At 43.6% G+C, this 26576-nt stretch overlaps 1 protein-coding gene across 5 annotated transcripts in view; it reads left to right on the forward strand.

Annotated features, from left to right (window-relative positions):
- Positions 1–26576, forward strand: part of HYKK (hydroxylysine kinase) — a 246346-nt gene that overhangs the window by 181138 nt on the left and 38632 nt on the right. For all 5 annotated transcript variants that reach the window (XM_086959415.1, XM_086959417.1, XM_086959418.1 and 2 more), the window contains one exon: positions 20829–21012. In XM_086959415.1, the coding sequence (XP_086815541.1) occupies positions 20829–21012 (184 nt within the window). The remainder of the gene's footprint in view (positions 1–20828; positions 21013–26576) is intronic.

Raw genomic sequence — 26576 nt, forward strand, 5'->3', positions numbered from 1 at the left:
GTTAACAAAATATACAAAGAACCAGCAATACAGAATTAAATAGAACCAATAGGAATATAACAGAAGAGTTGGCTAGTATTATTAGACAATCAAAGCTATTTTAAATTTCATGGGGAATGAGGGGGGAAAATGGGGGCAAGGAAAAGGGGGGAACTGAGAAGAGAGAGTTTTATACATTGGTATATTAGGGTAGTGCATATTACAAGGAATGTGAATGAATTTCTTAATTAATTCCATACAACAAGCCAACAAGAGTAAAAAATAGAAGAACAGAGAAAAGAAGTATTCAAGGAGGTTTAACATTTTCAGAATTTAAACGAGATTTTTCTGTTAAAACTAGTTGATCTAAATAATTTGTAAGGGGTAGCCAAAAAGATCTCTATCAATCATTGGTTTACAGGCGGAGGCGAAAGCAGTGTCAAATCCATGAAATTGACAAAGACTATTCCACCAATGTTGTATAGATAGTTTTGTGATAGTTTTCCAGTTAAGAGAGATGTGTTGGAAATCTAAAGCAAGCATGAGATCGTAGAGACCATGGTTAGGGAGGGCAGATCTAAGGAATCAAAGAGACTTCCAGAAAAAAGAAGAGGATTAGAATAAGGGATGAAATATTAAACAGGCGAGAAATATAGAACCAGACTTTCCCCCAAAAGATAGAAACTGGTGGGCAAAGAAAGAGAAGGTACATGAGTTTAGCTTTAGAAGAGCCATAGGTCCAACAATTAGAATCAGAAGAAAGTGAAAAGCGAGCAATGGAAACAGATGTGAGATAAAGTCTATGGTAAAGGAAAAATAGAGATTGTGTAGGAGAGGCAAAGCAAGACATTTTTAGAGATCGGGACCAAAGTTTATCCCAGAAGATGATGTTCCATTCACACACCAGGTCAGATTCCCAAGAAAGTTCCAATTTGGATTTTACACAAACTGGATTAGGGGCTGAGAAGTATTTATAGATAAGAGAAGTTTTGGGTAGAGAGAAGAGTATCTGAAGAAGAGAGTTTTGGACAACAGGAAGGGGCGAAGAGGGAAGAGAGTAATACGTGTCAAGAATAACTGCCATTGGATTAGGGAATTTCTGTAAAAAATATCGGGGGCAGTGTAATAAGGACTGAAATTGGGGAAATGAGCATGGAGACAATCCATCAAAAAGATTTTTGACTCAAATTATGCCCTTTGACCTCCAAGCTTTCCAGTAGATGGGCTTGTTGTTAATGAGAATAAGAAGTGTGCCAAATTGGAGATTCCAAAAAGGATTCCTTGGAGATTGGATCCGGATGTATCAAATGTTTCCAAAGGGAACAAGTGTGCTTAAACAAAGGAAGAGCGTTATAGGGGGTTTTAGCAGAGAAAGCCACAACTTCCTTTAAAGAGAAGGGTAGTAATAGGGTTTGTTCAATACGTAGCCGTAGGGGAGTGACTGGGGAAGGATCGGGAAGGAGCCATTTCGATGCTTGGCGAAGAGAAAATGATTTATGGTATAAACGAACGTCAGGAAAGTTCACACCTCCTTTAGACTTTGACCTACGAAGAGAAGATAAGGAGATTCTGCCCTCTTGCCCTGTCAAAGAAATTTAGAAAGACACGAGTCAATCCGCTTAAAATAAAAGGCAAGAATATGAATGGGGAGCATTGATAGTGTATAAATTAAAATGGGGGTAATCATCATTTTGATTGAGTCTTGCCGACCCCACCAACAAAGTGAAAGAGGGTTCCAAGAAGAAAATAATTTTTCAATTCTGGATAAGACTGCAGACATATGAATTTAATAGAGGAAGCAATGGAGTTGGAGAACCACATACTTAAATATTTAATTTTTGAGTGATTCCAGGCAAAACCAGCGGCAGAAAAGGCGTGGGGAGACAGCATTTTGTAAGGGGGAGGATTTCTGTCTTATCTGAATTAATTTTATAACCAGAAACAAGGGAAAAAGAAGCAAATTCATGTAATAAAGGAGGAATAGAAGCTTTGGGCGCAGAAATAAGGAGTCGGATATCATCCGCGTAAACAGAGAGTTTTAATTGATGGTCACCATAAGAAAATCCAGAAATGGAATCATTATTACGAATAGAAAATAGAAAGGGTTCAAGAGCTAGACTAAAGAGAAGAGGAGAGAGAGGGCAACCCTGGCGGATACCACGCTGAAGAGGAAAGTAAGAGGAAATGCATCTATTAACTAATACTGAAGCTTTAGGGGCAGAATACAATAGGGAGATAGGAGAAATCAATTGGGGACCAAAACCATGCCACTTTAATGAAGCAAATAGCCAGGACCAATCAACTCTGTCAACAGATTTTTCTCTATCAACAGAAATGGCCCCCAAGGATGTGTCTAGGGAAGGGATTTTGTTTAAAACATTAAGAAAAAGACGAGAATTATCAGAAGTGAGCCTACCCTTGACGAAACCTCACTGCTCTTTACCAATTAAGTGGGGCATAAGAGGATCTAGGCAAGTGATTTGGCAAATAGTTTATAATCAACATTGACCAGGGAAATCGGGCGATAATTCTTACAAAACATGGGGTCACAACCTTCTTTATGTATGAGGCAAATTGTAGCTTCCTGAAAGGTACATTCTGTCTTACTAGCTAGAAAAAATGACTGGAAAAGATTTAAGAGTAGGGAGTATTAGATTAGAAAAGTGTTGATAAAATTCAACAGGAAAACCATCTGGGACAGGTCAAGGCATTTAAGGCAGTGGATAATTCAGTAAGGGATAAGTCTGTTTCGAGATCAGAAAGACTGTGGTGAGAATTAGAAGGAGTTGGAAGTTTATTAAAATAATCTTGGATAAGAGCAGAGGAAGGAGGGGATTCAGGGGTATAAAGATCCTTATAAAAGAGTTTAAATTCATTGAGGATGTCTTGATCCTTATGCAAAAGAGAACCATTTGGAGAGTAGATAGAATCGATTAGAGTACGGTCTTTACGAGTTTTTAGATAGTTCGCCAAGAGCTTACCCGCTTTAGTACGACCACCGTAATAGCTACTACAGAGAAGTATTGAGGACGTCTTGTCAGTAGTAGTTTTATTAAAGGCTAGCTTAGCACGTGTCAACTCTGGCGAGATCGAATCCATCAAAGAAGTATAGAATTTGTGTTCTAAGAGCTTAATATTCGCCAAGGCAGTCTTCCGTTGTTGAAGGAAGCGCTTCTTTTTCTTTGAAACAAAATCTATAATAAATCCTCTCGCAGTGGCTTTAAAAGAATCCCATATGATATGGGGTGAGAGATTGGGGTCACTGTTAAGATCAAAAAATTCATTTGCAAAGGTGCAAAAAGAGGAAGAGAAAAGAGGGTCTAGAAGAAGAGAATTGTTAAAATGCCATCAGGAGCACCTGGGATGTGGAGGGAGCAAATCAAGATCTGTTACAATTGGGACATGTTCCGAGATGTCTATAGGTTCAATAGATCTACCTTCTGTGTCATTTTCTTGCGATATCACCTTACAATTCAATTTATATATTATAACACCATTTTCTTATTGGTAGACGGAAAGAATAAAACTGAACCCACTCAGCCTCTTTTTAATTTTAACTCCTCAATTTCTGTGAGGTGGGTCTCTTGTAAGAGAACTAAATCCGGATTATAAGAGGCAAGATGGGAAAGGATTCCCTGTCTTTTAATTGGGTTAATAAAACCCTTCACATTCCAGGAGATAACTCTGAATGTAAATCCATTAACGTTATAAACAGAACAAATTATGCAATAGTAAGAAAATGAGATAAGAAGCAAGAATTGATCAAGGAAAGAGAAAGGAAAGAAAGAAAAGAGGTGAAAGAAAGATTAATAGAAAAACAGTACATGTCAACAATGAATACAATTGGAAGATAAACGAGAGTAAAAAGAAGGAAAAGATTGACAACTGTAATACGTACCTTTGAGGGGGAATAAAGGAAGCAGGTGGGAGGTGGTGACAGAGGAGAAGACGACCCAACCAACCGGGGAAGAAGCATTACAATGGGGAACAAGATGAAATAAAACAGGAGACAAAGAGAGGGAGATATCAAGGGAAACATCTGCAAAAGAGTGAGAGAAGAATACATTTATATGAAATATTAAAGATAACGTTTTGCGAAATAGCTACCATCAATAACCTGTGGAAGAAAAAGAAAAAATCAGCAAGGAACCAGACCGGGTGAAACAAAGCCCGTCAACAATAAATGAAAAAGTCAAGTTATGGGGGACGTTAAAGAAAAAAGAGGACCGGAAGTTTCCATAGAAGAGGTAGAATGTAAACGGATACATTTCTTCAGGTCAGCTAGATCATCAAAAGAGGAAGTCTTGTTCTGGAAGGTGACTGTAAACAGGCAGGGATGGAAAAGTCCGAATCTTGCTCCAAGTGATAGTAAGGCTGGACGCAGTTCAAGGAATTCTCTTCGTCGTTTAGCAGTTACCTGTGATACATCTTGCAAAATATGAAGTTTAGAACCTGACCAAACAAGCTGCATTTTGTGCTCGGCTGCATTTAAGACTTGTAACAAGTCTGTAAATTTAAAAAATAAAAAGATCACACCCCTAGGCTTCGAAGGAGCAGCTGATGAGGACAGACGAGGACCTAACCTGTGAGCGCGTTGAATGCTAAGCGTTGTTGAAGTAGGAAGGTCTAGAAGTTTTATGAGAAAAGTATTGAAGAGTGGGACGGGCTTCAGGAAGGCCATACAGGTGTAGAATATTGCCTCTGTTTTCTGTTTTCAAGATCCTCTGCCGATTTCTTGAACAAAGAGACCTTCCTCTGTAAGTAGAGATTTTAATGGAGAAATTCTGAAAGTCACCGACTTGATTCTCTACATTAGTGATGCGGGATTCCATAGACGCCCACTTGGTGTCCAACAGCTGGAGACGTAAATTAGTCTCTTCAATGAAAGGGCGTTAGGCACGAATTTCATCAAGGACCATATCTAATGAAACTGGAGAAGCCGGCTTCGGTGGAGAGGGAGGGTTTGCTTGAGAAGTTTGATAGTAGAGGCGGTTGACTGCATATTGGTAGAAGATATGGATGAGCTTGAAGTTTTTAATGAACAAGAATGCGCCATTTTAAAACCACCATTAAGAGCTGAAGCCAAATGATACGGCTTTAAAACAGGGTTGCGGGCCAGGTATCTCATGCTGGTAGTAAGTAACTTCTTACTCCTACCCATAAAGTGGAGGAGTAGCAAACTTCGGCAATGCGTAGGAGAAAATCACCTGTGGCCAACCACAGCGATTGAAATAAACTGCACAACACAGAATAATGAAACAATTAAAGCGCTGTTGATAAAGTAAGAAGTCCAATTACTCTTGAGAGGTCAGGCACCTCGTGAATATATAGCCAAAGTCAAAGCCAAAGGGTGAAATTAAGTGAGATGAAGAAATACGTCGCAGCTAAGGTAAATCCAGAAATTGGAGCAAAATTCAGAGCAAGTAAAATGTTAGTATCACATAAAGGAGTAGTTATTTCCAAAGTCGCATGTTTGTTTTATGAGGTAGCAAAAGTCATTGTGCGAGTAAAGTACCTGAAGTAAGTGAAATCTTCGTCATGGGTAAAAACAAAATGGCGGCCGGAACAGGTTTGCAGGTAGATTAGTGCATTTCAGAAGGAAGCGGCGTTGCAAGCGCGTGGAAATGGAAGAGAAATCTTAAGCAGCTCTTCCGATTTATGAATCTCTCGGTTTCGTTGAAAGAAAGTTGCTGAAGCTGCAGTAATTATTGCGGCATTCCGCGATGTGATGCGGAGCTCCAGGGCTAGGCGGCCATCTTGGTTGGCGCAGCACACTTCCGATTATAGCACAGTTTCAATCATCAATGAATGCTCAAAATAGTGTGTGCATTTTAGGAAATCTGTGCCTTAAACTTTAGAAGTTGTTATCACGTTGCCATGTGTTGAGGTTGGGACTCGTCTATTTCGAATGCATCATGGTGAGGTGGAAGCTTGTAGGCGGACTGTGAAGCTCTGCCAGTAAAAAAGACATGTTTTGTGACCTTTCGTTTTTAGTTGTTTAGTACATCAGAGGTGGCTACAGCTGTGCTTTCTGCTTAGGCAGGTAAGAACGTAAACAGATTCCAACTACCGGTCAGCTCTCTGAAACAACATATTGGCGGTGTAGGCGCTATGTTACAGACCTCAAATGAATAAAGGTTACCACCCATGCGCATAAACGCGAGTGGGTTTGTTGAGGGCAATTTACACAACACTTAGAGCACAGCTAGGCAGGAGTTTTGTATGCAGTTTCTGGCTCTGTCCAAATGCCATTATATTGCTCCAAAGCAAGGCATTCTGGCAAAGTGAGCATTTTGTTATTGTAGGGCAGTAATCAAAATCTAACGACACTCTGCTCTTCCACATCACTGTTCAACATGGAGCATGCTGAGCAGCCAAAATATCCATAATATTGTTTTTCTAATTAATCAGTTTTATAAATCTTTACGTGTCGGCTTTTGAATAGTTAGTGCAGATGTCAAAATAATGCACATATCTTAGCTGTCACACGTTACAGAAATAAATGCAATTTGCAATTGTGTTTTCTCAATATCTTTTTAGGACTACCCTGGGATGTCCCTACTCGGGACCCAACATACTTCCTCCCCCCCTCTTTTAAGGTTTTCATGACAGAGGGTCTATGCTCGAACATGATATCCCATATAAAGGTGCTTAAACGTTGCCCCACTAAGCACCCAACTGTCGCTACAGGGCTTGTGTGCCCTTGTATAGTGCTTATATGGCTAAGGCTGTGTGAAAACACAATGGCGGAAACAGGATAAAAAGGGCGCAGGTTTAGAGAAAGCAAAAAATGAAACGTTATTGGGGAGAAGGGACAAAATGATTTTATGTCACGTGGTATCCTAGTATATTTATTTATTTAAGGTTTTTATAGAGCGCGTAGTCACCCAGTAGTAGTAGGATAGTGTGTATAAGTCCAAAATCCTCCTCAGGGGGCTAATTGAGAACAAGCTGTGGAGGAAATAAGGAAAAATTAAGAAAGGAATAAGGTAACAATGTTGATTACGCCAAATGTAGTCTTATCCTTCCCTTCCAAATTTAGCACTGATGGTCTTTTTTTTGCCTACTGAAAGTAGTTGAGGGGAGTAAACACTTCAAATTATACTTACAATTTAGTCATGTTTCAAAAACCACAGACTCCGAATTCCAATTTATGGATTTTATTATAAGGCCAAAAATAATTTTTGGTAAACACATCTGAGAATCGGCAAATATAGGTACAAAAAATCAATACAGAGACGAACCTACGAATATAATTGCACAGAAGGCATAATGTAACTTATTCTAAAATCAAAATGCAACACATAATTGAGGTGGAATCTAAATTCTTTTTCATTGGGAAGGAAAGCATAAGCTATCTTTCCCTACACTACTCTCATTGAGGGTCCGGGCTATTTCCTCTATATAATTTCTCAAAGGTAGCACGTGTAGACTTCCTAAGAAGTACTCATGTCAAATGAGTCAAAATAGCTTAAGGTTATGGAGCTCGCTCCTAAGATGCTCCTTCTCGTCCGAAAATATAGAAGTCTGATTTTCTGTCCCTGCGCATCATACAAAAAAGCCAAATTTAGCCCCCCCTAAATGTATCACATTTGTTTCACTTGCAATATTCCCCAGTAGCTTTCCATTGACTCTTTTATTAAGTTCTTCTTGTCTCTTGTCTTCCAGTGGCCTTGAGGTGCAGATAGGCCAGGCACGAAGGCATCCTCCCTTCTCGCCTTTCATTTCCTTCAAAGACATTCTGGTTATCTCCTTTAACTAAGAATAACGAGGTCGAATTCTTGCCCCTGTAGTGTTATGAAAACATATTTGTTTTTTTAAAGTTTTATTATATATTTAATTGAAATCATACATTATAAAGACTTACAAGGGAAGAAAAAAAACACAACCAAAAGAAACATACAGGCTAACATACACACATACCCCTACTGGCAAGCTGTGGGTTTGACATATTAGTACAATATAATGCTCCATACATTACTGACACAGGTACAATCCAGATTGTAACATAAGATACATCGAGGGGGAGTTAATCAATCGGATGGGAGAGCGTTAACGGTTGCCAATAGTCTCTTGGTTTCGATCCCGATGAAAGCTCTTCTTCATAGGTTTTCAATGTGTCCTTACAGTACACCATGTCATGTATCCATTGTTTACAGGGGGGTTATTTCCAGCCATTCCAGTACATAGGCAGCCTTTGTTTAGCCAATAATAATGGATCTCATCTTTCACACGGATAGACCTGAGAACTGGAACACTACATTAAGAATGCTACTTCACACCCTCACGCTCCTGCTCACCTGCAGCTACATCGCTCGGTGATTCACACGCATCTCTGGTATCGTTTTCACTGCAATTCGCATTCTAGCGCTGTACACGCATAGCGCGGCACTACCCGACGGACATACTAGCGCGACCTTGCTCTGGCTGCCTTGCTCACTGTCTGTACTGTCTGCATCGCTGTGTCTGTTGCGCATATATTTATTTATTTTATTTAATTGGACTGCTCACTCGGCGCTGCCCCTGCCTCGCTTTCACCTTTGACCCTCCATTTTGTTGTGGATATCCCCTGACCCGCCCCTCTTCCCCGCTACCGCCTCCCTGCTGCCCCTCCCACCCTCCGCCCCCTCCACTCTCCATTTATGGACAGATAGTCCCACGCGCAGCGTCCACGCGCTACGGCCGCGCCGAAGGTGCGCCAAAGGTAAGCCCATCTACGCCCGTCCGCGCCTGGACTGCGCCTAGCCCACGCAATGCCCATCTCACCCGCATCACTTACGATGCCACCACCATCCTAGCCCTCAACCCCGGCCGTTCCCCCAACTGCGTCCAAGCCGCTCCTGGACACACCCATGGACCCTTCTCTTGCAACTCCTGCAAGTTCGACGGCACCAAAACCAACTCCTCATCCACGAACACCAATCAGAGACCTGGCACCAACCACCTAAAATGCATCCTGCTCAACACCCGCTCGGTCCACAGGCACGCCATCGACCTCTGGAATCTACTAGAGACCATCTCTCCAGATGTCGCCTTCCTAACAGAAACATGGATGAACGCCTCTTCAGCCCCAGACATCGCCATTGCCATCCCGGAAGGATACAAGATCATCCGCAAGGACCGCATCGAGCAAGCAGGAGGAGGCATCGCCATCGTCCACAAGAACTCCATCCGCATCTCAACCAGCTCAGACGTCAACCTTGCCAACGCCGAACACCTCCACTTCCAGATCCACACCGACCCCAAGACCACACTCAGAGGCACCCTCCTCTACCGGCCTCCAGGACCCCGTGCACAATTCAGTGACAACATCACTGACTTTATCACCCCACACGCCCTCCCCTCCGAGGACTACATCCTATTGGGAGACCTCAATTTTCACCTGGAAAAGAGCTACGACAGCAACACCACCACCCTTCTGGACAATCTCGCCAACCTCGGACTCAAACAACTTGTTAATACCCCCACCCACATTGCAGGTCACACACTCGACCCCATCTTCACCTCCAGCAAACATGTCTCATTCAGTCACACCACAACTCTTCATTGGACGGACCACAGCTGCGTTCACTTTACCTACAATAAGACCACAATCCACAACCTTCCTCAACCCACCCTGCGAAGAAACTGGAACAAAATCACCATCGACCAGATCTCCTCATCGCTTCTTCTAAACCCCCCCGCCCACTCCTCAAACCCAGACCAAGCAGCCATTAACCTCACCCAATGGCTATCCAACAGCGCCGACATCCTAGCACCGTTGAAAAAACGCCAAATCAATCTAGGCAGCAAAAACGCCTCCTGGTTCAACGATGATCTTAAGAAATCGAAGAAACACTGTCGCTCCCTCGAGAAGGCCTGGAAAAAAGACCCAAACACCAGCACCAGGGACGCCTTCAAAAACGCCACCCGCATACACCACCAACTAATCCGATCGGCCAAGAAAGCCGCATTCAAAGACCGTCTAGATAATAACGCCCACAACAGCAAGGAATTATTCAACATCGTCAAAGAATTTACCAACCCATCAGCCAACTCCAACGACATCACCCCCTCTCAAGCCCTCTGCGACTCCCTAGCTTCGTTCTTCCACAACAAAATCGCAGACATCCACAACAGCTTCGACAACCAACCCGGAGACCAACCCACCCATCCTCCTGCAGAACCTTCACCCCCCTTGAACATCCTTATTGATTGGAACTCAATCTCCACTGAGGACACCATCCGCCTAATGAACTCCATCCACTCAGGATCCCCCACAGACCCTTGCCCTCACCACATCTTCAACAAAGCAGACTCCATCATAGCACCACACCTCCGAGACGTCATCAACTGCTCTCTCAACTCCGCCACCTTCCCGGAAAGCTGGAAACACGCAGAACTCAGCGCCCTTCTGAAAAAACACACAGCTGACCCCACCGAACTCAAAAACTACCGCCCCATCTCGCTTCTTCCATTCCCGGCCAAAGTCATCGAGAAAGCTGTCAACAACCAGCTCGCCACCTTCCTCGAAACCAACAAATCCCTCGACTCCTCTCAATCTGGCTTCCGAGCCAAACACAGCACGGAGACCGCACTCATCGCAGCAACAGACGACATTCGAACTCTACTGGACAATGGAGACACAGTCGCCCTCATCCTCCACGACCTCTCCGCTGCCTTCGACACAGTCTGTCATAGCACCCTTCTACAGCGCCTCAGAAACGTCGGAATCCAAGGAAAAGCACTGGAATGGATCACCTCGTTTCTCACCGGAAGAACCCAGAGAGTCCGCCTCCCACCATTCAAGTCAGAGGCCTATGAAGTCATCTGCGGCGTACCACAAGGGTCGTCACTCAGCCCCACCCTCTTCAACGTATACATGAGCCCTCTTGCGGCCATCGCTCGCCAACACAATCTCAACATCATCTCCTACGCTGACGACACTCAACTGATCCTCTCACTCACCAAAGACCCTAACACCGCCAAAACCAACCTACATGAAGGAATGAAAGAAGTAGCCGAGTGGATGAAGCACAGCCGTCTGAAACTGAACTCAGACAAAACAGAAGTCCTCATCTTAGGCACCTCCCCCTCCGCCTGGGATGACTCTTGGTGGCCAGAGGCCCTTGGAAAAGCACCCATCCCGACGGACCACGCACGGAACCTGGGCGTCATCCTGGACTCCTCACTCTCGATGACCAGACAAGTCAACGCCGTTTCATCATCTTGCTTCAACATTCTTCGCATGCTCAAAAAAACATTTCGCTGGATCCCCACCGAAACTAGAAAAACGGTCACCCACGCACTGGTCACGAGCCGCCTGGACTACGGAAACACCCTATACGCCGGTACCACCGCAAAACTCCAGAAAAAACTCCAACGCATCCAGAACGCTTCAGCCAGGCTTATACTTGACATCCCGCGTAAAGCACACATCTCTGGTCACCTGAAAAACCTCCACTGGCTCCCCGTAAATAAGAGGATTACTTTCCGCCTCCTAACCCGCGCACACAAAGCACTTTACGAACTTGGACCCGAATGCCTCAACACACGACTATCCTTCTACACCCCCTCCCGTCAGCTACGATCCTCCAACCAAGCCCTTGCCACTATACCTCGCATCAACAAAACCACCATGGGAGGTAGATCCTTCTCCTACCTGGCAGCTAAAACCTGGAATTCACTTCCCACTCATCTTCGCCTTACTCAGAACCACCTAGCATTCAGAAAGCAACTTAAAACTTGGTTATTCGACAAGTAACTCCCCACCCGTCCTCAAGCGCCTTGAGACCCTATGGGTATGTAGCGCGCTATATAAATATCCTGACTTGACTTGACTTGACATATCAAAAACGACGACCACCACACATAGTTGTAAACATGACGATCTCTCTCCCTATCCAGGCGACTAGAAACGAGAACACATTAGTGACCATTTATTCAAATGGCACAATTTTGATACAGGCTAACAACGAGAACCTAGAGGCCTTTGACTCTCCCCTGCTCTTCGTTCCGCCCATCTTCACTCTCTGTGTCCTGCTCCACCCCAACCCCCTTCCTCGTTTAACCTGCCCAACCACCAGGCAAAGCAATAATAATGCAATCACACAGAGTTTACGGTTATTGGACCTGGGATTGAACACCAGACCTAGTAGGCATAGATGGATCATGCAGTCGATTTGATTCTCAACACATCGCTGATGTTGAGAATCGTTGTTGTTACAGATTCCCAAAAGTCACTAACATGGACAATGCCATGCTAGGTGTATAAAATCTGCCTCGTCGGCACCACAACGTTTGCAACACGCATCCGTACGGAGACCGCATTTTTTAAATTTAGCCGGTGTATGATATGTTTGGTGTAAATATTTATAATGAATAATTCGTAAATTATCATTTGGTGTAAGTAGGTCAGTCGGGGCACAACACTTGGACCACTCCTCTTCAAGGATAGGTGTGTCTAAAACTGTCGACCATCTAGTATGTGCTTTGCATGTGTTTTCTGCTATGTTAGTTTGTAATAGGACATATTTGGTCACTAAGGGGCAGATGTATCATCCGTTTTTTTTGTCGCAAACGCTGCGATTCGGAAAATAGCAGCGTTTGCGACAAAAAAAACGGGATTTGGAATGTATCATGCAAAAAGCCTCGCAATATTAAGGAATCGCTAATTTAGCGATTCCTTAATATTGCGAGGCTTTTAAGAAATAGCAAATTGCGATTTTAGATTGTAAATGTATCAAGCATTTCAGTGTGGCGATTTTTGACTAAGAATTCGCAAATGGCCATCAACTTGTAGTTGGTGGTAACTTGCGAATTCTTTTCAAAAAGCACTTTTTTTAAATTCTAAAGGTGCCATATGACGGTCATACATGCCCTTAGGGCATGTATGTGCGCCATATGCGTACACATATCAAATTCAGGGGTGCAGCAGGGTGTCCTTAGGACACCCTTGCACCCTTGAAATTATTCTCAATTTGCGATTAGCTAATTGCTAATCGCAAATTGAGTATAATTTTACATTCATTCCTATGGGCCTCCTGGCCCATAGAAATGAATGGGAAATTATTCCTTAATTGCGATTAGCAATTTGCTAATCGCAATTAAGGAATTCTAAGGAATCGCTAATAAATAGCGAAATTCTACATACATACCATTTTGCACTTCTCAAATAGAGATTCCTTAACAATCGCTATTTGAGAAGTGCAAAATGGTATCTTGATACATCTGCCCCCAAGTGAATATTGTGCAGATTGGTGATGATCATTTGTAATGCTTGGAGAACTGGTGGTTCTGTTGGAAATGTGGGATAGAAATCATTGACACATAACTCCATCGAAATCTTAACAAACCAATCAATCTGTTTATACCAGGCAGCAAGCTTCTTCCTCAGCCGAGAAAAATCATTAGTAAATGCTGCCAAATCACCCCTGCTCCATGGCACATGACACATGTACATATCCCCCATTCTGTACTTCTCTCAGAGGGAAAATTCCTGCTGCTCCAATCCACTTTCTTAGCACTTTTCTTTTTGGACCATCTTTCTTCCCACTTATCTAATTCTCTCCATGGTCGCATTGCTACGATTAAATCTCTAATTTGTGCCATTAATACTGTTGTTCGCTTTTCCTCTAAATATTGATCAGCTCCCCTGCATCAATTTCGTCTTGGTCAAATTCATCTCATACCGTCTTGCCAACTGTAACAATGCTTCATGATCTTGCTTTGCCTTTTTAGTGACATCCTTAGCTACAAATAACAACTCTCTTGGATCATATGTTTCAATCCTGTCCAATGGCAGATTCTCTTCTATCACTTCATCTATTTCTACTTTCAATCTGACCACATCTAACAATGGTGCTTTCATTGCCACTTGTATGGTTCTTTGACCCATCTCACTTCCTGTTTCTTCCCTGCCACAACTTTGTGCTCTCCTTGGACCTGCACTCTCCTCCATTCTCAACTCCGGACGACTTTCTCTCTCACAACTTCGACTTCTCCAGTGGTTACCTTCACCTAAACCCTGTGATTCGAATAGTACTCTAGGTGTCTCTCGTCCCATCTCCAGTTCTTCTTTTGACATCATTGTCTCCCTCACTGGTGGAGCCCACATTCCAATGTCTGACCTAGAATTTACCAATGCTCCTGTTCATCTTCGTTCTAACCCACTGTCCATCCTTGATGGATCAGCAGTGGCTGGCAATGGAGTACTAGCTTCCACTGGCATCTGAGCCATACCTGTTCCACTCACTGTAAGACTGCATCCTGACATAGTCTCTTACCCTTCAATGGTCTGCTGTTGACTTCACTTGCTCTCTCATTTGGGTTATTGATTGAAACCACAGGTCCAATTGTAACTGGTACAGTAAGAGAGTCTGGTAACTGCATGGTGCATGCACTTCCATTGTGCTCCGGATCTGCATATCCTGGCCCTCCAGACCCCCCTGTAATTCTTATTCCCACTGCCATTCTCCCTCTTACTCCTGTCTGCTCCTCTGAACCCGTTCGACCCACTCCTAAAGCTTTCCCAGGTTGCTGTGTTCTCTCCAGCTCCGATCTGGAGTCATAAGGTGGAGGACGTTCTGCAAAATATCTCTATAGAAAGCTATCATCTGTATCACTGTCTTCCTCCTTCTTACTCTGTCCTTCAGACTGTCCTTTTAACAACCTGAATGGATATAAGCGTTCTCCCTCTGGATATAAGCCTTCTCCCTCTATGGTGTCTACTCTCCACCTTTCCACATGAAAAGCAGCCCACCTGGCATCTTGATATGCCTTCATTGCTTTCTTGATTCTTCCCTCATTTTAGAGGCAAACCATTCTCTGTTACCATTGGATTACGCCAAATTTAGTAACTCTGGGCAAAGTACTACGCTACGCTCATGTAGTCTGCGAGGTTTGCGCTACTTCGCACTATGCGAATTGCACATAGCACAGTGCAAATACGCGTAGCGTAGCGGTAATTTTTTGCTTGCTTGCGGTCCTCAATGTCAAGTTGGTGACCGCGAGCGAGCAAAATGACATCCCGGCAAGACTTTTTCCACGTTCACGATCAGCAACACATCAAGTTGCTGATCGTGTGCATGGAAAATAAACCTCTCGGCGAAATTCTCAACGCAGGGAGGTCAGGTTTCTCATTGCGAGTGGTTGCGTATGCTCGCGACCGCTCGCGATGAGAAACTACCGGTACGCGTTGAGAAAGCTGCTGCACGAGTAGAAATCTACTTGAGCGGCAGAAAACAACCGCTTGCACTGTGCAAGATGCAGTTTGCACTGATTGCACAGTGCAGACTAGCATCCAGCACTGTGCAATCAGTGCGAACAGCATTTTGCACAGTGCACTAGGCAATTCGCGTAGCTCGCGTAGTGCAAAGTGCAATTCCCATAGCTGTGCGTAGTGCTACTACGCGAACTATGCCCAGGGTTAAAATGTAGTCTTTGCCCTCCCTTCCAAATTTAGCACTGATCGTCTTTTATTTTGCCTGCTGAAAGTGGTTGAGGGGATTAAACACTTCAAATTATACTTACAATTTAGTCATGGTTCAAAGACCACAGACTCTGAATTCCAATTTATAGATTTTATTATAAGTCCAATAATAATTGGATGTGAGAATCAGCGGATAAAGGTACATAAATATCAATACAGAGCCGAACCTACGAATATAATTAATTCGGCACGGAAGGCATAATGTAACAAACTTCAAAATCAAAATGCAGCACAGAATTGAGGCGGAATCTAAATCCTTTTTCATTGGGAAGGAAAGCATACATTATCTTTCCCTACACTACTCTCATTGAGGTTTCTGGCCATTTCCCTTATATCATTTCCCAAAGGTGTCATCCCGTGTATACTTCCTAAGAAGTACACAAGTCAAATGTGTTAAAATAGCTTAAGGCTATGGAGCTCGATCCTAAGATGCTCCTTCTCCTCCGAAAATGTAGAAGCCTGATTTTCTGTCCCTGCACATCACACAAAAAGGCCACATTTACCCCCCCCCCCCCCCGCCCCCCTAAATGTATCACATGACAAATTGTTTCACTTGCAATATCCCCCAGTAGCTTTCCATGGACTTCTTCTTGTCTTCCAGTGGCCTTGAGGTGCAGATAGTCCAGGCACGAAGGACATACTCCATAACTGAACACAAGCCAAAACACATGGCAGGGATAATGGAGCCTTACCTATTCCAGGTGTGATTTAGATGAAGTAGAGGAAGGAAGAAAAAGAAGGCGGCCACCACGGAGCATTTCGGTAACCGGAAAAATGTGTTCAGGCCTATGCCTAGTGAGGAACTAAGATGTAAAAAATAAAACACTAGCTCAGAACACAGCAAACGCATTTGTAAGAAGTCGCATTAAAATTTACAACGTGATCACAACACAGGCAATACATTCAAAATGCAGATTACTTGGTTTGCAGTCAGTCACAATAAGCCTTACGGGGGGAGGGCACACACACTGCCTCAGTCTGCAGGGAGGCCTTGGTGGGTCTCCCTGCGATTTAAGAAAACAAAGGCAGCTGCTTGCGGGTGCATAGTGCAGCTGCCAAGGACACCGAACAACCCCACTCTTACCAGATCGGGCTGCCACCGAAGGAACGAAGGACAGAGTTGTCTCTCCTGCTTAGCAACGTGTCTCCACAATCCTCTGTCGATCCCGGCAGCAGCTAATGGCAGCAGATCTCTGGAGCGGAACCTGCACTGAAGACCTCCTATCTTCTCACGCTCCAAACCATGTTCGCAGCACGTCCTACGTGAAAGACGGCCCATTGACCAGTTTCAGCTAGGGTGACCAACTAGACAGGGTGCAAATGCAGGACGGTATGTGTAAAAATTCAGTACAAAGGGCCAAAATACTGGAAAAAAGTTCGGGAAAGAAGGTCCAAATCCAGGACACACCTTTGGGACAAAAGGTATGTTCTACAAATGTACAGACACATCAGAAGAAGTTGCACGATAGTAAAAAAGTATGTGAATAGACAACCACTTAAGTTATAATATAAAATACGTTTTATATTGGGTTGAGACAATCGTGCACTTCATCGTTTTTCGGTATGCGTGCCTCAGCAGTGCAGAAGGAGAAATATTTATTTTCAGATTTGCTTGTATCCGCGGCATCAATTAACAGTCTCAGGGATTGCTTCCATTTTTTTCAGGCAAAATGTAGTCTACGCTGGCTTAATCTCATGTAATTTTCAGCATTTGCATAGTGCTTTTTATACAAATGCTCGAGATAACGGTATTTGCCCAATTTTACGCTGTTTCTTTTACTGCAAAATGTGCCTTTCCCAAATGGATTTAAGAATGCATTCACATTAAAACAAGCATTGGAAATGCCAATAAGTCTGGCGTCGCCAGCCTTTTTGCAATTCATGTTTTGATTTGTCATGGCTTTTGCAAAGCTGCTGGGTATTCATCGATCTAAAAAAGAAAACATTGACTGAAGGCAAAAAAGTTTTTGGGTCTAAAAAAGCACACGTTACCATAGTACTCCCTGAGGTGAAGGGAACTACTTTGTGTGCTCATTGTGAAGTCAGCCAATGACTGAAGGGAGTTGATACATTGGCCCTTGATTCATGCTTGAGTGTGTTGAAGATAAATGTGAATGACCCAACCACAGACAAATGGATGAATTGTGGCTGAATCCCCCAGTATGGAGCTAAGCCACACACATAGTTTTAGTAAAATCAAAAGGTCTTGTCTAACACAGACCTAAAAAAGCCAATCATTCTGCCATTGTCTAGCAACTTCTTGACTTTGAGAACGAAAGTAAGAAGGCAAAAATCAAAGCAAGAAGGAAGACAAGAAGCCAAGGAGCAATGAAAGAAAAAAAGAATGCACAAAAGAAAGAAAGAGAGAGAAGGAAGGACATATTTAAGGAAAGAAAGAGAGCAAGAAAGGATGATAGGTGGGAAGAAAGACCTAGGGCCAGCACTTTCCTCTCACTTCGTAATCAGGAGTGTCATGTATAAAGTCTTGTGGTGAATTCATAAATATTACTCGGCCCGGCTTTTGGTACCTTAATGTTACTAAATTTGATGGCCATTAAATAGCCATCTCTAAACCCATCTGTTTTATTTCCTGCAGTGCACATTCTGCAAATGCACATTCTGCTACACACAATACCACATAATTACTATCCATATAATTCCATGGCACCTCCTGCCACATAATTCCACTACACAAATCCACGCCACACCACACAATTCCACCACACACAATTTCACAACTAACAATTCCTATCAAGCCCTTCCACTCCACACCACATACATTCACTCTAATACAAACCAAAACACATGGGTAAAAACCATTATCATTTACTACGCTGATAGCACCAACTCTCACAAATGCGAGACCTATTGCTTTTCAAATGCCTGTTTGTCAATGTGATCCCCTAATGTAATGATCATGGAATGCTGGTATTTAGAGATGCAGGCCTGTTAGTCCGGGCTCACTTATTTCTAATATGATCCAAGTAGTTGACTCTACACATTTCTATCTTAGATACAGACAATTTACTCCTTGCCAGTTGATACATCACAACAGGTACAGGCCCATGGAAAGGGAAGCAGGCAGGTCCCGTATATTCATGGTCTACTATGGATTTCACAATGACACGTTGGTGGTGTGGTGTAATAGGATCTGGGACATTTGCTCTCCTTTTGGCTTTTCCTAGCTGACTGACATAAAATGTATATTTTTCTGACATGATGCCTGAGTGCACTGAATGTCGATGGAAGATTCACTGGTTGTCTTGTTTCACGACAGTCCGTTTTCTCTCATCACCCATGCGTTGGACCACACTGCGGCACTCTGACCGCCCGCTGTGTCCTCCCTCCAGGTAACTACCAGCAGGAAGGATGGATCTGCGCTTGTGGGGGCTCGTCAAGGGCTGGGAACCTGGCAGTCACCCTCCAATCAGGGGCCTGGCAATCGCTGATGGACACTCGTTCCGCTGCTGAAGCTACCGCCAGGCCTCCCGAATGTTTGTGGCGCTGCATACTGTGTCACTCTCACTATCAGAACTCCATCATCACCCATGCTGTCCTAGTTTTTATTCATACACAGACTGTCTGGCTTTGAATTATCATTTGGGCACTGTAGTCCTAATTTTCCCTAATCCTTTTCTTGGGAGTCCTCTCTATGTCACCTGCTTTTCTGTTTTCTTTGTTTCCTTTACAGTTCGTAGTGGCTTTGTTAGGCTTTGGAAGAGGTCAGTTTTCATCAGGTGCTCATTCGGGTGTGAAATATGTCTTTCTCTTCCTGCATGTGTCACTTGCCAGTATCACACATGTCTGAATTTCCTTTCAGATTGGATATAACACAAACTTGTGCATGCTTGTTTCTTTTTCCACACCAGGGACTCTTCAGCATGGCACTTGATAGGTTCCAATGTTTCACACTGAGTAGGCGTATTTGACTTTCTTCGAACCATTTTCAGTTTTTACAACATGCGCACTATTCCTAGAGTGCATGCTACTTCGCTTCTTCATCTCTATACTCCTTCTTTTACTATTAGGTAAAGGGACATATTCCCTTTACCTAATGAGCATGGATCTTTCACATGGATCTTCCACATTTCCTACAGAAAGAAATGTGAGTGGGATTCCTTTCATGAAAACTGGCACCTGATTATTTCTGGTTTGGTGATAACTCATTTTAGACTTTCACCACTTCCTCAGTTAAAATCGTTACTGAGCTAGGACTGACTCCTTGGTACCTTTCCATATAGGTGACTACCTTTTGATTCCTCCTGATGAAGACCTAGAGGATTCATGCAGTTCAGGAGACAAAACGTCAACTTGATTGACGCCCACCCCTGACATTCATTGTTGGATACTTATACTCTGATGTTTTAAAACTTTGGGTTTTAATTGCTCAACTAAATAATCCAGGGGGTTTGGGTGATTCGTGTAGATTTTGTACATTCTGTAAATATAGATTTTTTTTATGTCACTTTTGTTGTCATGGCTCACGGATAATGACATGGAGCACCTTTTTAGATTTGTGTATACAAGATGATCAGTCTATTAACATATATGATTCAAAATACAAAATGGACATATCTGCAATAGGGTTGTAAGATGTCTTTTTTCACCTAAAAAGCAATTGACTTGGACTACAGGTCAATACAATATCCATATCTTTTTTGAAATTGTGTTTTGAATTTTCCCTCCTGGTAGAACATTTTGTTTGTATGAGTGAAACACAAGTAGTCCTATAAACATATAACACTTCGAAAGGCATTTACAACATAATTGGCAGGAGACAGAAAATTATCAAGAGTCAAATTTGGCTAGTGCTCACATCTGGTCGAAAGATCGCGCTTTCAGCTTAGGCTCCACAGCCAAAGATAACACTATAATAATTTGTTGTAATACAAAAGTCTATTACCCATGGTTTATATTCTATAGATTTTTTTATTTATGCTTAGTTACAAGGTAAGTTCCAGGTAAGTAAGTAGATGATAACAGATAGCATGTAAATAGCGGATAGCCCCACCAGGAACAGCCTCCCTGCTGCTCAGCCTGCACACTCCAACTGACAGTAACCTTGCAAATTATGTGGTAAAGCAGCCTGGGTGAGGCATCTGGTGAAGGATGCTCTTAGGTCGGTAATACTTATCACCATCACAGATTTTGTTCATATTGTCTTTGGTCAGTCACTCTTGCTTCCACCTGCCCCTTTCACACTAAATTGGCTCACACAAGGCACCCCAGTCTAGTTAGGTAACGATACACAAAGTTTCTGCTTTTGTAGTATTAAGAATTTTCTGTATTTCAAAAGCATATTGGTTTATTCGTATTTCAGAGTGGTCTGATTCCTACACAGCTATATACAACTTCTTTGTCACCTTTTCAATTACTACAGAAGTTCAGTCATCCAAACATAAACACTTTGGATCGTGGTTCCTTCATCTGGAATTTGTCTCAAATCCCTCTGCTCAAAGAAATGGTGTTTGCTTTGGATCAACAGAGACATCGGGAGGTTGTGGAGCAAACTATTCTGGAGTTCGAAAAATGTGTCCTACCAAAGCTGGGAGATTTTCGCAGAAGTGAGTACAAAAAATTACTATTGGAATAAATTGAGAGTGTAAAACGTAGAGGAGTTGCAAAGTTTTTATTAGGCGAGATCCTTGTTACTTTCCCACCCGTTTTCTGCAATTCTTCTTGTCTTTCGCTTCGCTAATGAGCTGGTATCGGTTTTCTACGCACACTGGTGATATTTCCATCCTTGTTGTATCTGCCATGTTCGCTCAAGTTAACTATGAAACTGCCTTCCTAGCAACTTTGAAATTGTGTGGATGTTAATGGGAAGCCATTCATGTCAAAATTACAGATCCCTATATAGGACACCACCTGAAGAGCATTGCCTGGTGCAAAATGAATATGACAAATATAGGAATGAATGTAATATGTGCCATATATGGGGATTTTTAATTTTGCCATGAATGGCCGTCCATAGATGTTGCTGACTTTTGTTTCTCTCAAAAGCGAGCTGTAAAGAGTCACGGCATGAAAGCCTTGATTTTAACTTGAAATCAGAAACGTTTCAAAGGCATGTGTAAAAATGAGTATTCACGGAATTGACATGACGTTTGTGAGCGAAAAACGTAGCAACTTTTCTGAACCCATAGTAAAATACAGATTCATATGACTGAGACACTCTTGTTCGATCAACCTGTGTAGACCCAACAATTCAATTTTTTTTTTTAATGCCGTTATTTTGGTGGAGACATTTTGAAGCTGTCCACAAGGGAAATAGAACAACTCCAAGGTGGCCCTTATTTCAAGATTGAAAAAATACAAATATTTCCCAAATTACTAATGCCTTGACAATTGTCTAACACTCATGTCGTTCCTGTATTTTGTAATGTGACACAATTGGGAATAGGACATGTGGCCTAGTGGATACTGCTCCCATCTTTAGAATCTAGGGACTCGGCTCGAATCCAGGGTTTGCAGAAGAAAAAAAAAGTGTGTGAAAACAGTAAAAAAAATTAAAATGCTGGCCAATTAATTTGTAGCACAAAAACTAGAAAAAAAATCATTCATGGGCATGGGCAGGTTTGGAGGGCTGGTCAGAGCGCAAGAGAACCATCAGTGTGGGGAAGGGACCCCACATGGGAAAGAAGAGAAAGAAGAGAAATGGTGGGTAATATGTTGGGGCATAACAAAAGGATAAAGGGCGTAGAGCAACTGACCCCCCTGTGAAGGAAGAGAAAGGGACTGTCCAATGCAGTGTGGACCACTACATGGAGAATGAACCCGTGAAATGTCCTACATGAAAGAAGACTAAGGAAGAGTCAGGGTTGGGTGACCAACTGAGGAAGGGTAGCAGGGCTAGGACAGTGGAAATGTAAAAAATAAAAACACAATAGAGATTTAAAAAAATGATATTTTTAATTTGACATTTTTAAGATTGTCATCACTAATATTGAAGGATTTGACATTGCTACTTTGAAAACTTTAACTTGACTTCTATTTAGTTAAAACTATTAAGGTCAACTTGTATTACATACATTCTGTAAAACATATTGCTGAATGAGGTGTTACTAAGGCCCTAATTACAAGTTGGGGTATCTCACCCAGAGAGGTAGCTTTTGCCGGGATACCACTAAAGGCCATTACGAGTAGCTCGGTGTCTTTAGGCCCAACAATTCTGGACCAAGAGACAGTGGCGGCTCCTCCACCAAGGCAGAGGAGCGTCGCCCCTTGGCTACTATGTAGTAGTAAAGCAAAGGAAAAATAAAATAATAATAACGCAATCTTCTTATCATTTTATTCCTCCCTGCTGTGGCAGCATGAAGGCTTGACTGCTCAGCTGACAGACCAGGGGAGGAGTGGGGGGCATGATGCATTGACCGGCCCGAGACAGTTATGCACACTATAGCGTGTTGTCCATGCAGGCTGCATTACAGCCTGCATGGAGAATATGCCCAGGCCCTCAGTGCCCGTCAGAGCATCAAACCACAGCGCTCAGACTAAGCACAGCGCTGCATTGCAACAATGTGATTGGTTTAGGGGAGTCAATCACAACTCTGCATTGCAGCATTGTGATTGGCTCAGGGGAGCCTGGATGCTTCCTGTTCGGCGAGGAGAGACGACGTGGAACAGAGCGGCGAGGAGGTAAGTGAATTTTTCTTTTTGATAGAAGTATGCCTTCTTAACCCCTCTACCGTCCAAACCAACACCCCAGATCCGTGCTGGTCTCCATGGCCAAGACACATGAGTTGAAGACGGTGCGGATTAGCACCTGGTGAAACCACTGAAGGAACAGAGGCTGTGTGCAAGAGCATTCCTCAGATCCCCCGCCCCTGTAACAGCACCTGGGGAGTAGGCATTTCTTACCATGTTCACCTCTCTTCCTCCCAGCCCCACGAGCTGTCCTGCAAACACTTTCTTCCTGCTTCGAACAGGCAGAAATTGTCAGTGCTTTTCTCCCTAGAATCGGGAAAAACCACATGAAAAAGGGAACAGTATTTCCGGATCCATGTTATTCCCCATTCCAATGATAAGACGCTTAATTGGCAGAATTCTGTGAGGGGATTCCAGTATTCTAGTATCTCTGCACCAACACCGGACAAACTTGGCTATTTTGCATTTGTTTGGATGTAAATGCATGGATACAACTCTGTGGTAATCTTATTGGGATTAAAATTTGCAACCCTTCCATGAAGAATGTCAGTGGCCACCGATATGAAATAATAGCGGCTTAGTGGTAGCCATTACACTTCATATCAGCATTCATACCAAACTGCACCATTCTTCTCTCTTAACAGAGGATACTAAAAGCACTCTACTATTAAAAAGACTTTCTCTGTAATAGCATCTAATGGCGTGAAGATTGGTAAAATGGAACAGAATAAACACTAGAAAACTGCTTGTTTCAAGAGAGTAGAGGGGAGAAAATCAAAACTAGGGCCTCATAGAAATATTTGCATTTTGCCACCTCTTAATGTCCAAAGAAAGTGTGTCTTTAATGTCTATGAGTTTTGTAAATACAGTGGTCATTGATTAGCAAATATAGATGTCATATACTAAGCATTATTATGTGTGGAAGAAGACGAAGGAGAGACACTCAGGAGGAAATGGGATGCACAACCATCCAGTGGATAATGTACTATAGAAGCAAATGGACTTTCCTGGTTGTGATACATGCTCTCTTGTTTACAACAATACTTATTATTGAAGATACAAATGGCCCATTTACGGTTAGCCTTGACACATGTGTTTACTACAGCCAAGTGAGCTATTATTCTCACTGCGCATGGACTATAGAGAGATAATAATCTACTTCCTGGATGAGCATAAAAAGAGACAGATGTGTGCTTGTTGATACGCATCTTCTGAGCTGGTGCGCCAGACCCATTGTTGCAAAGACTTAAAGGGCCGATTACGATGTCATTAGGAAGTGCTCCGGAAGGGATTTGGTAATGTTGTATCTGATTCGGAACCCTTGATGCCAACCAAATCGGTCAGTTTACCTACCAAACAATTACGATGCAAGGTAGCCATCTGCGCTGTCCGACTCGGTTGCGAATGGGATTCAGGCAGCCTAAGTCCTTCGGATCCGACTCGTACAGCCCAATAGAGACGGTTTCTGAACTAGCAAGTACGATGACCAATATGGACAGCTGTTTCGAATCGGTTTTGCCCAAGATGAACTGGCTTTCAGAATTGGTCTTCGGGGGCCCGTTGCGGACCCTCTTCACCCAGAGGAGTCCGAATGTGGCCTGTGGGGGTATCCAAGGGAAACCTCTTACCAACCATTCACAATATGGCAGGCACCCTGGGGTGCCTTCCACACGGTGCAAGGTCTTCCCTAACCACCCCTTTTTAGGTTCGCCTGAACCAGCAAGCATGCTCTGCTCTGCGTGGCTTTTAGTAAGGGCTTTTCCACGCTAAACACACACTCATGCGTGTGCTGTTTGTTTTTTAACTCTTGCAATTGTCCTTTGCAAGCGTCTTTTTAAGAAAGACTGTACGCAATTGGTCCAAGGGTGCATGTACAACCTTCTCTGTACCCTGGCCTAGCCTTCTCGGGAGCGAGAAGCGGCCCGCTACATTCCTTAAAATTTTTGCAGTGCGCATCTTTTACCAATTAGCGCATTCGCGGTTGCTGCGCTGTCCCGTTTGTTTGGAGTGTCTCGCCCTGGACTTCCTGTTAACTTTCACTTTCTGTGCATGACCACACTTGTTTCCATTTTTTTTTAAGTAATTTTTATTGTAGACATACAGCACTCAGACCAGGATACATATAGTCATATTATTTCTGTGACTTATTATCATCAATCATTCTCTGTCATGATATACACAGCCTGTGGGCCCACAACCCGGAGGTCGGCCGGCAGCAAATGGTCAATCTGGGTTTTGTCTGGTTGCGACATTTAGGATCATTTGTTTTCGCATTAAAGTGTGCATGTCTACTTTTCTGTCCTAACTTAACGGAACTATATAACCCCCCCTTTACCCCGTCCCTGAATAACGCCATGCCCCTCCCTCCCCCCTCCACCCTCCGCTCATAGGGTCTCGTGTTAGAATATCCTAGGGTGTGATTTGAAAACCTGCCAATGTCTAAGTTTGGGCTGCGCTTGGTAAGTCTTGGGTGCTATTCCCTTCTGCGCTGAGGGTCTCCTCTTCTTCCGTAAGCAGGTTATCCCTAAGGGCCTGTACTAACGCCTCCCAGGCTGTCGCTCTAGGGTCAGGGTTTCTACGCGCTAGCTGGTATCTGTGCGTGCTGTCGCAAGCTGCCCATTTGAGGAATTCGTTGTACCATCGCCTGTGCGTTGGGCCCGTTTTCGCCTTTCACTGTCTAGTTATCTCCCTTTTGGCTATCATCAGTCCAATATCCACGAACTTACTGGAGGTTTTGTTTTTGGGCGTGTGAGGGAATTAATGCAAAAGGCAGACCGCCGAGTCGAAGTCAATGGCTCTTTCCGTCACTTCATTCAGGGTCTCTCCAATGGCCTGCCACTACTCCCGGAGGGCCGGGCAAGACCATAGCATTTGTTCCAGCTCCGCCCCGTCCGTTGTACAGTGAGGGCACGCCGCCTCAGCCACCCCAAAATATTTTTTAATTCTGCCTGGGGTCATGTAGGCCCTGTGCAGCACGTAGTAATGGATGAGCTGGAATCTCACGTTCCTCGTACTGTTACGGACTCGGCGCACAAGCCGGGCCCAGGTCATGTCAGGAATATCTTTTCCCAAATCAGTTTCCCATTTGGTCTTCAGCGCCATGAGGGGCAACAGGTTTTCATGGAGCATTCTGGAGTACAGGTATGTCACCGCCTTAACCGTCCCCGCCGCCATCATAGCATACTGGCAGACCATGGACGTCTCGGGCTCCGTTAGGCCACTGCCCCAATGCGCCTGCATCGCCCGACCACCGCAGAGTGCAGGAGGAATCCTCCTCGTGGTAGGTCAAAACTTTCTAAAAGGTCCTGATATGGGAGAAGCGCCCGTTCTCATAGAGGTCTCCTACAACCTGTACACCCGCTTCTTCCCATTGCTGCAGTTGAGACCAATCTCCCCCCGTGGGGTAGTGCCGTCAGCATGCCCAGGAGAATTTCCGGGGCATATGGATGGACGCCCGTCGTTGAGAGCGATTCCAGCAAAG

Source organism: Lissotriton vulgaris, chromosome 2_2 (genome assembly GCF_964263255.1).
Source record: "Lissotriton vulgaris chromosome 2_2, aLisVul1.2, whole genome shotgun sequence".
NCBI lineage: Eukaryota > Metazoa > Chordata > Amphibia > Caudata > Salamandridae > Lissotriton > Lissotriton vulgaris.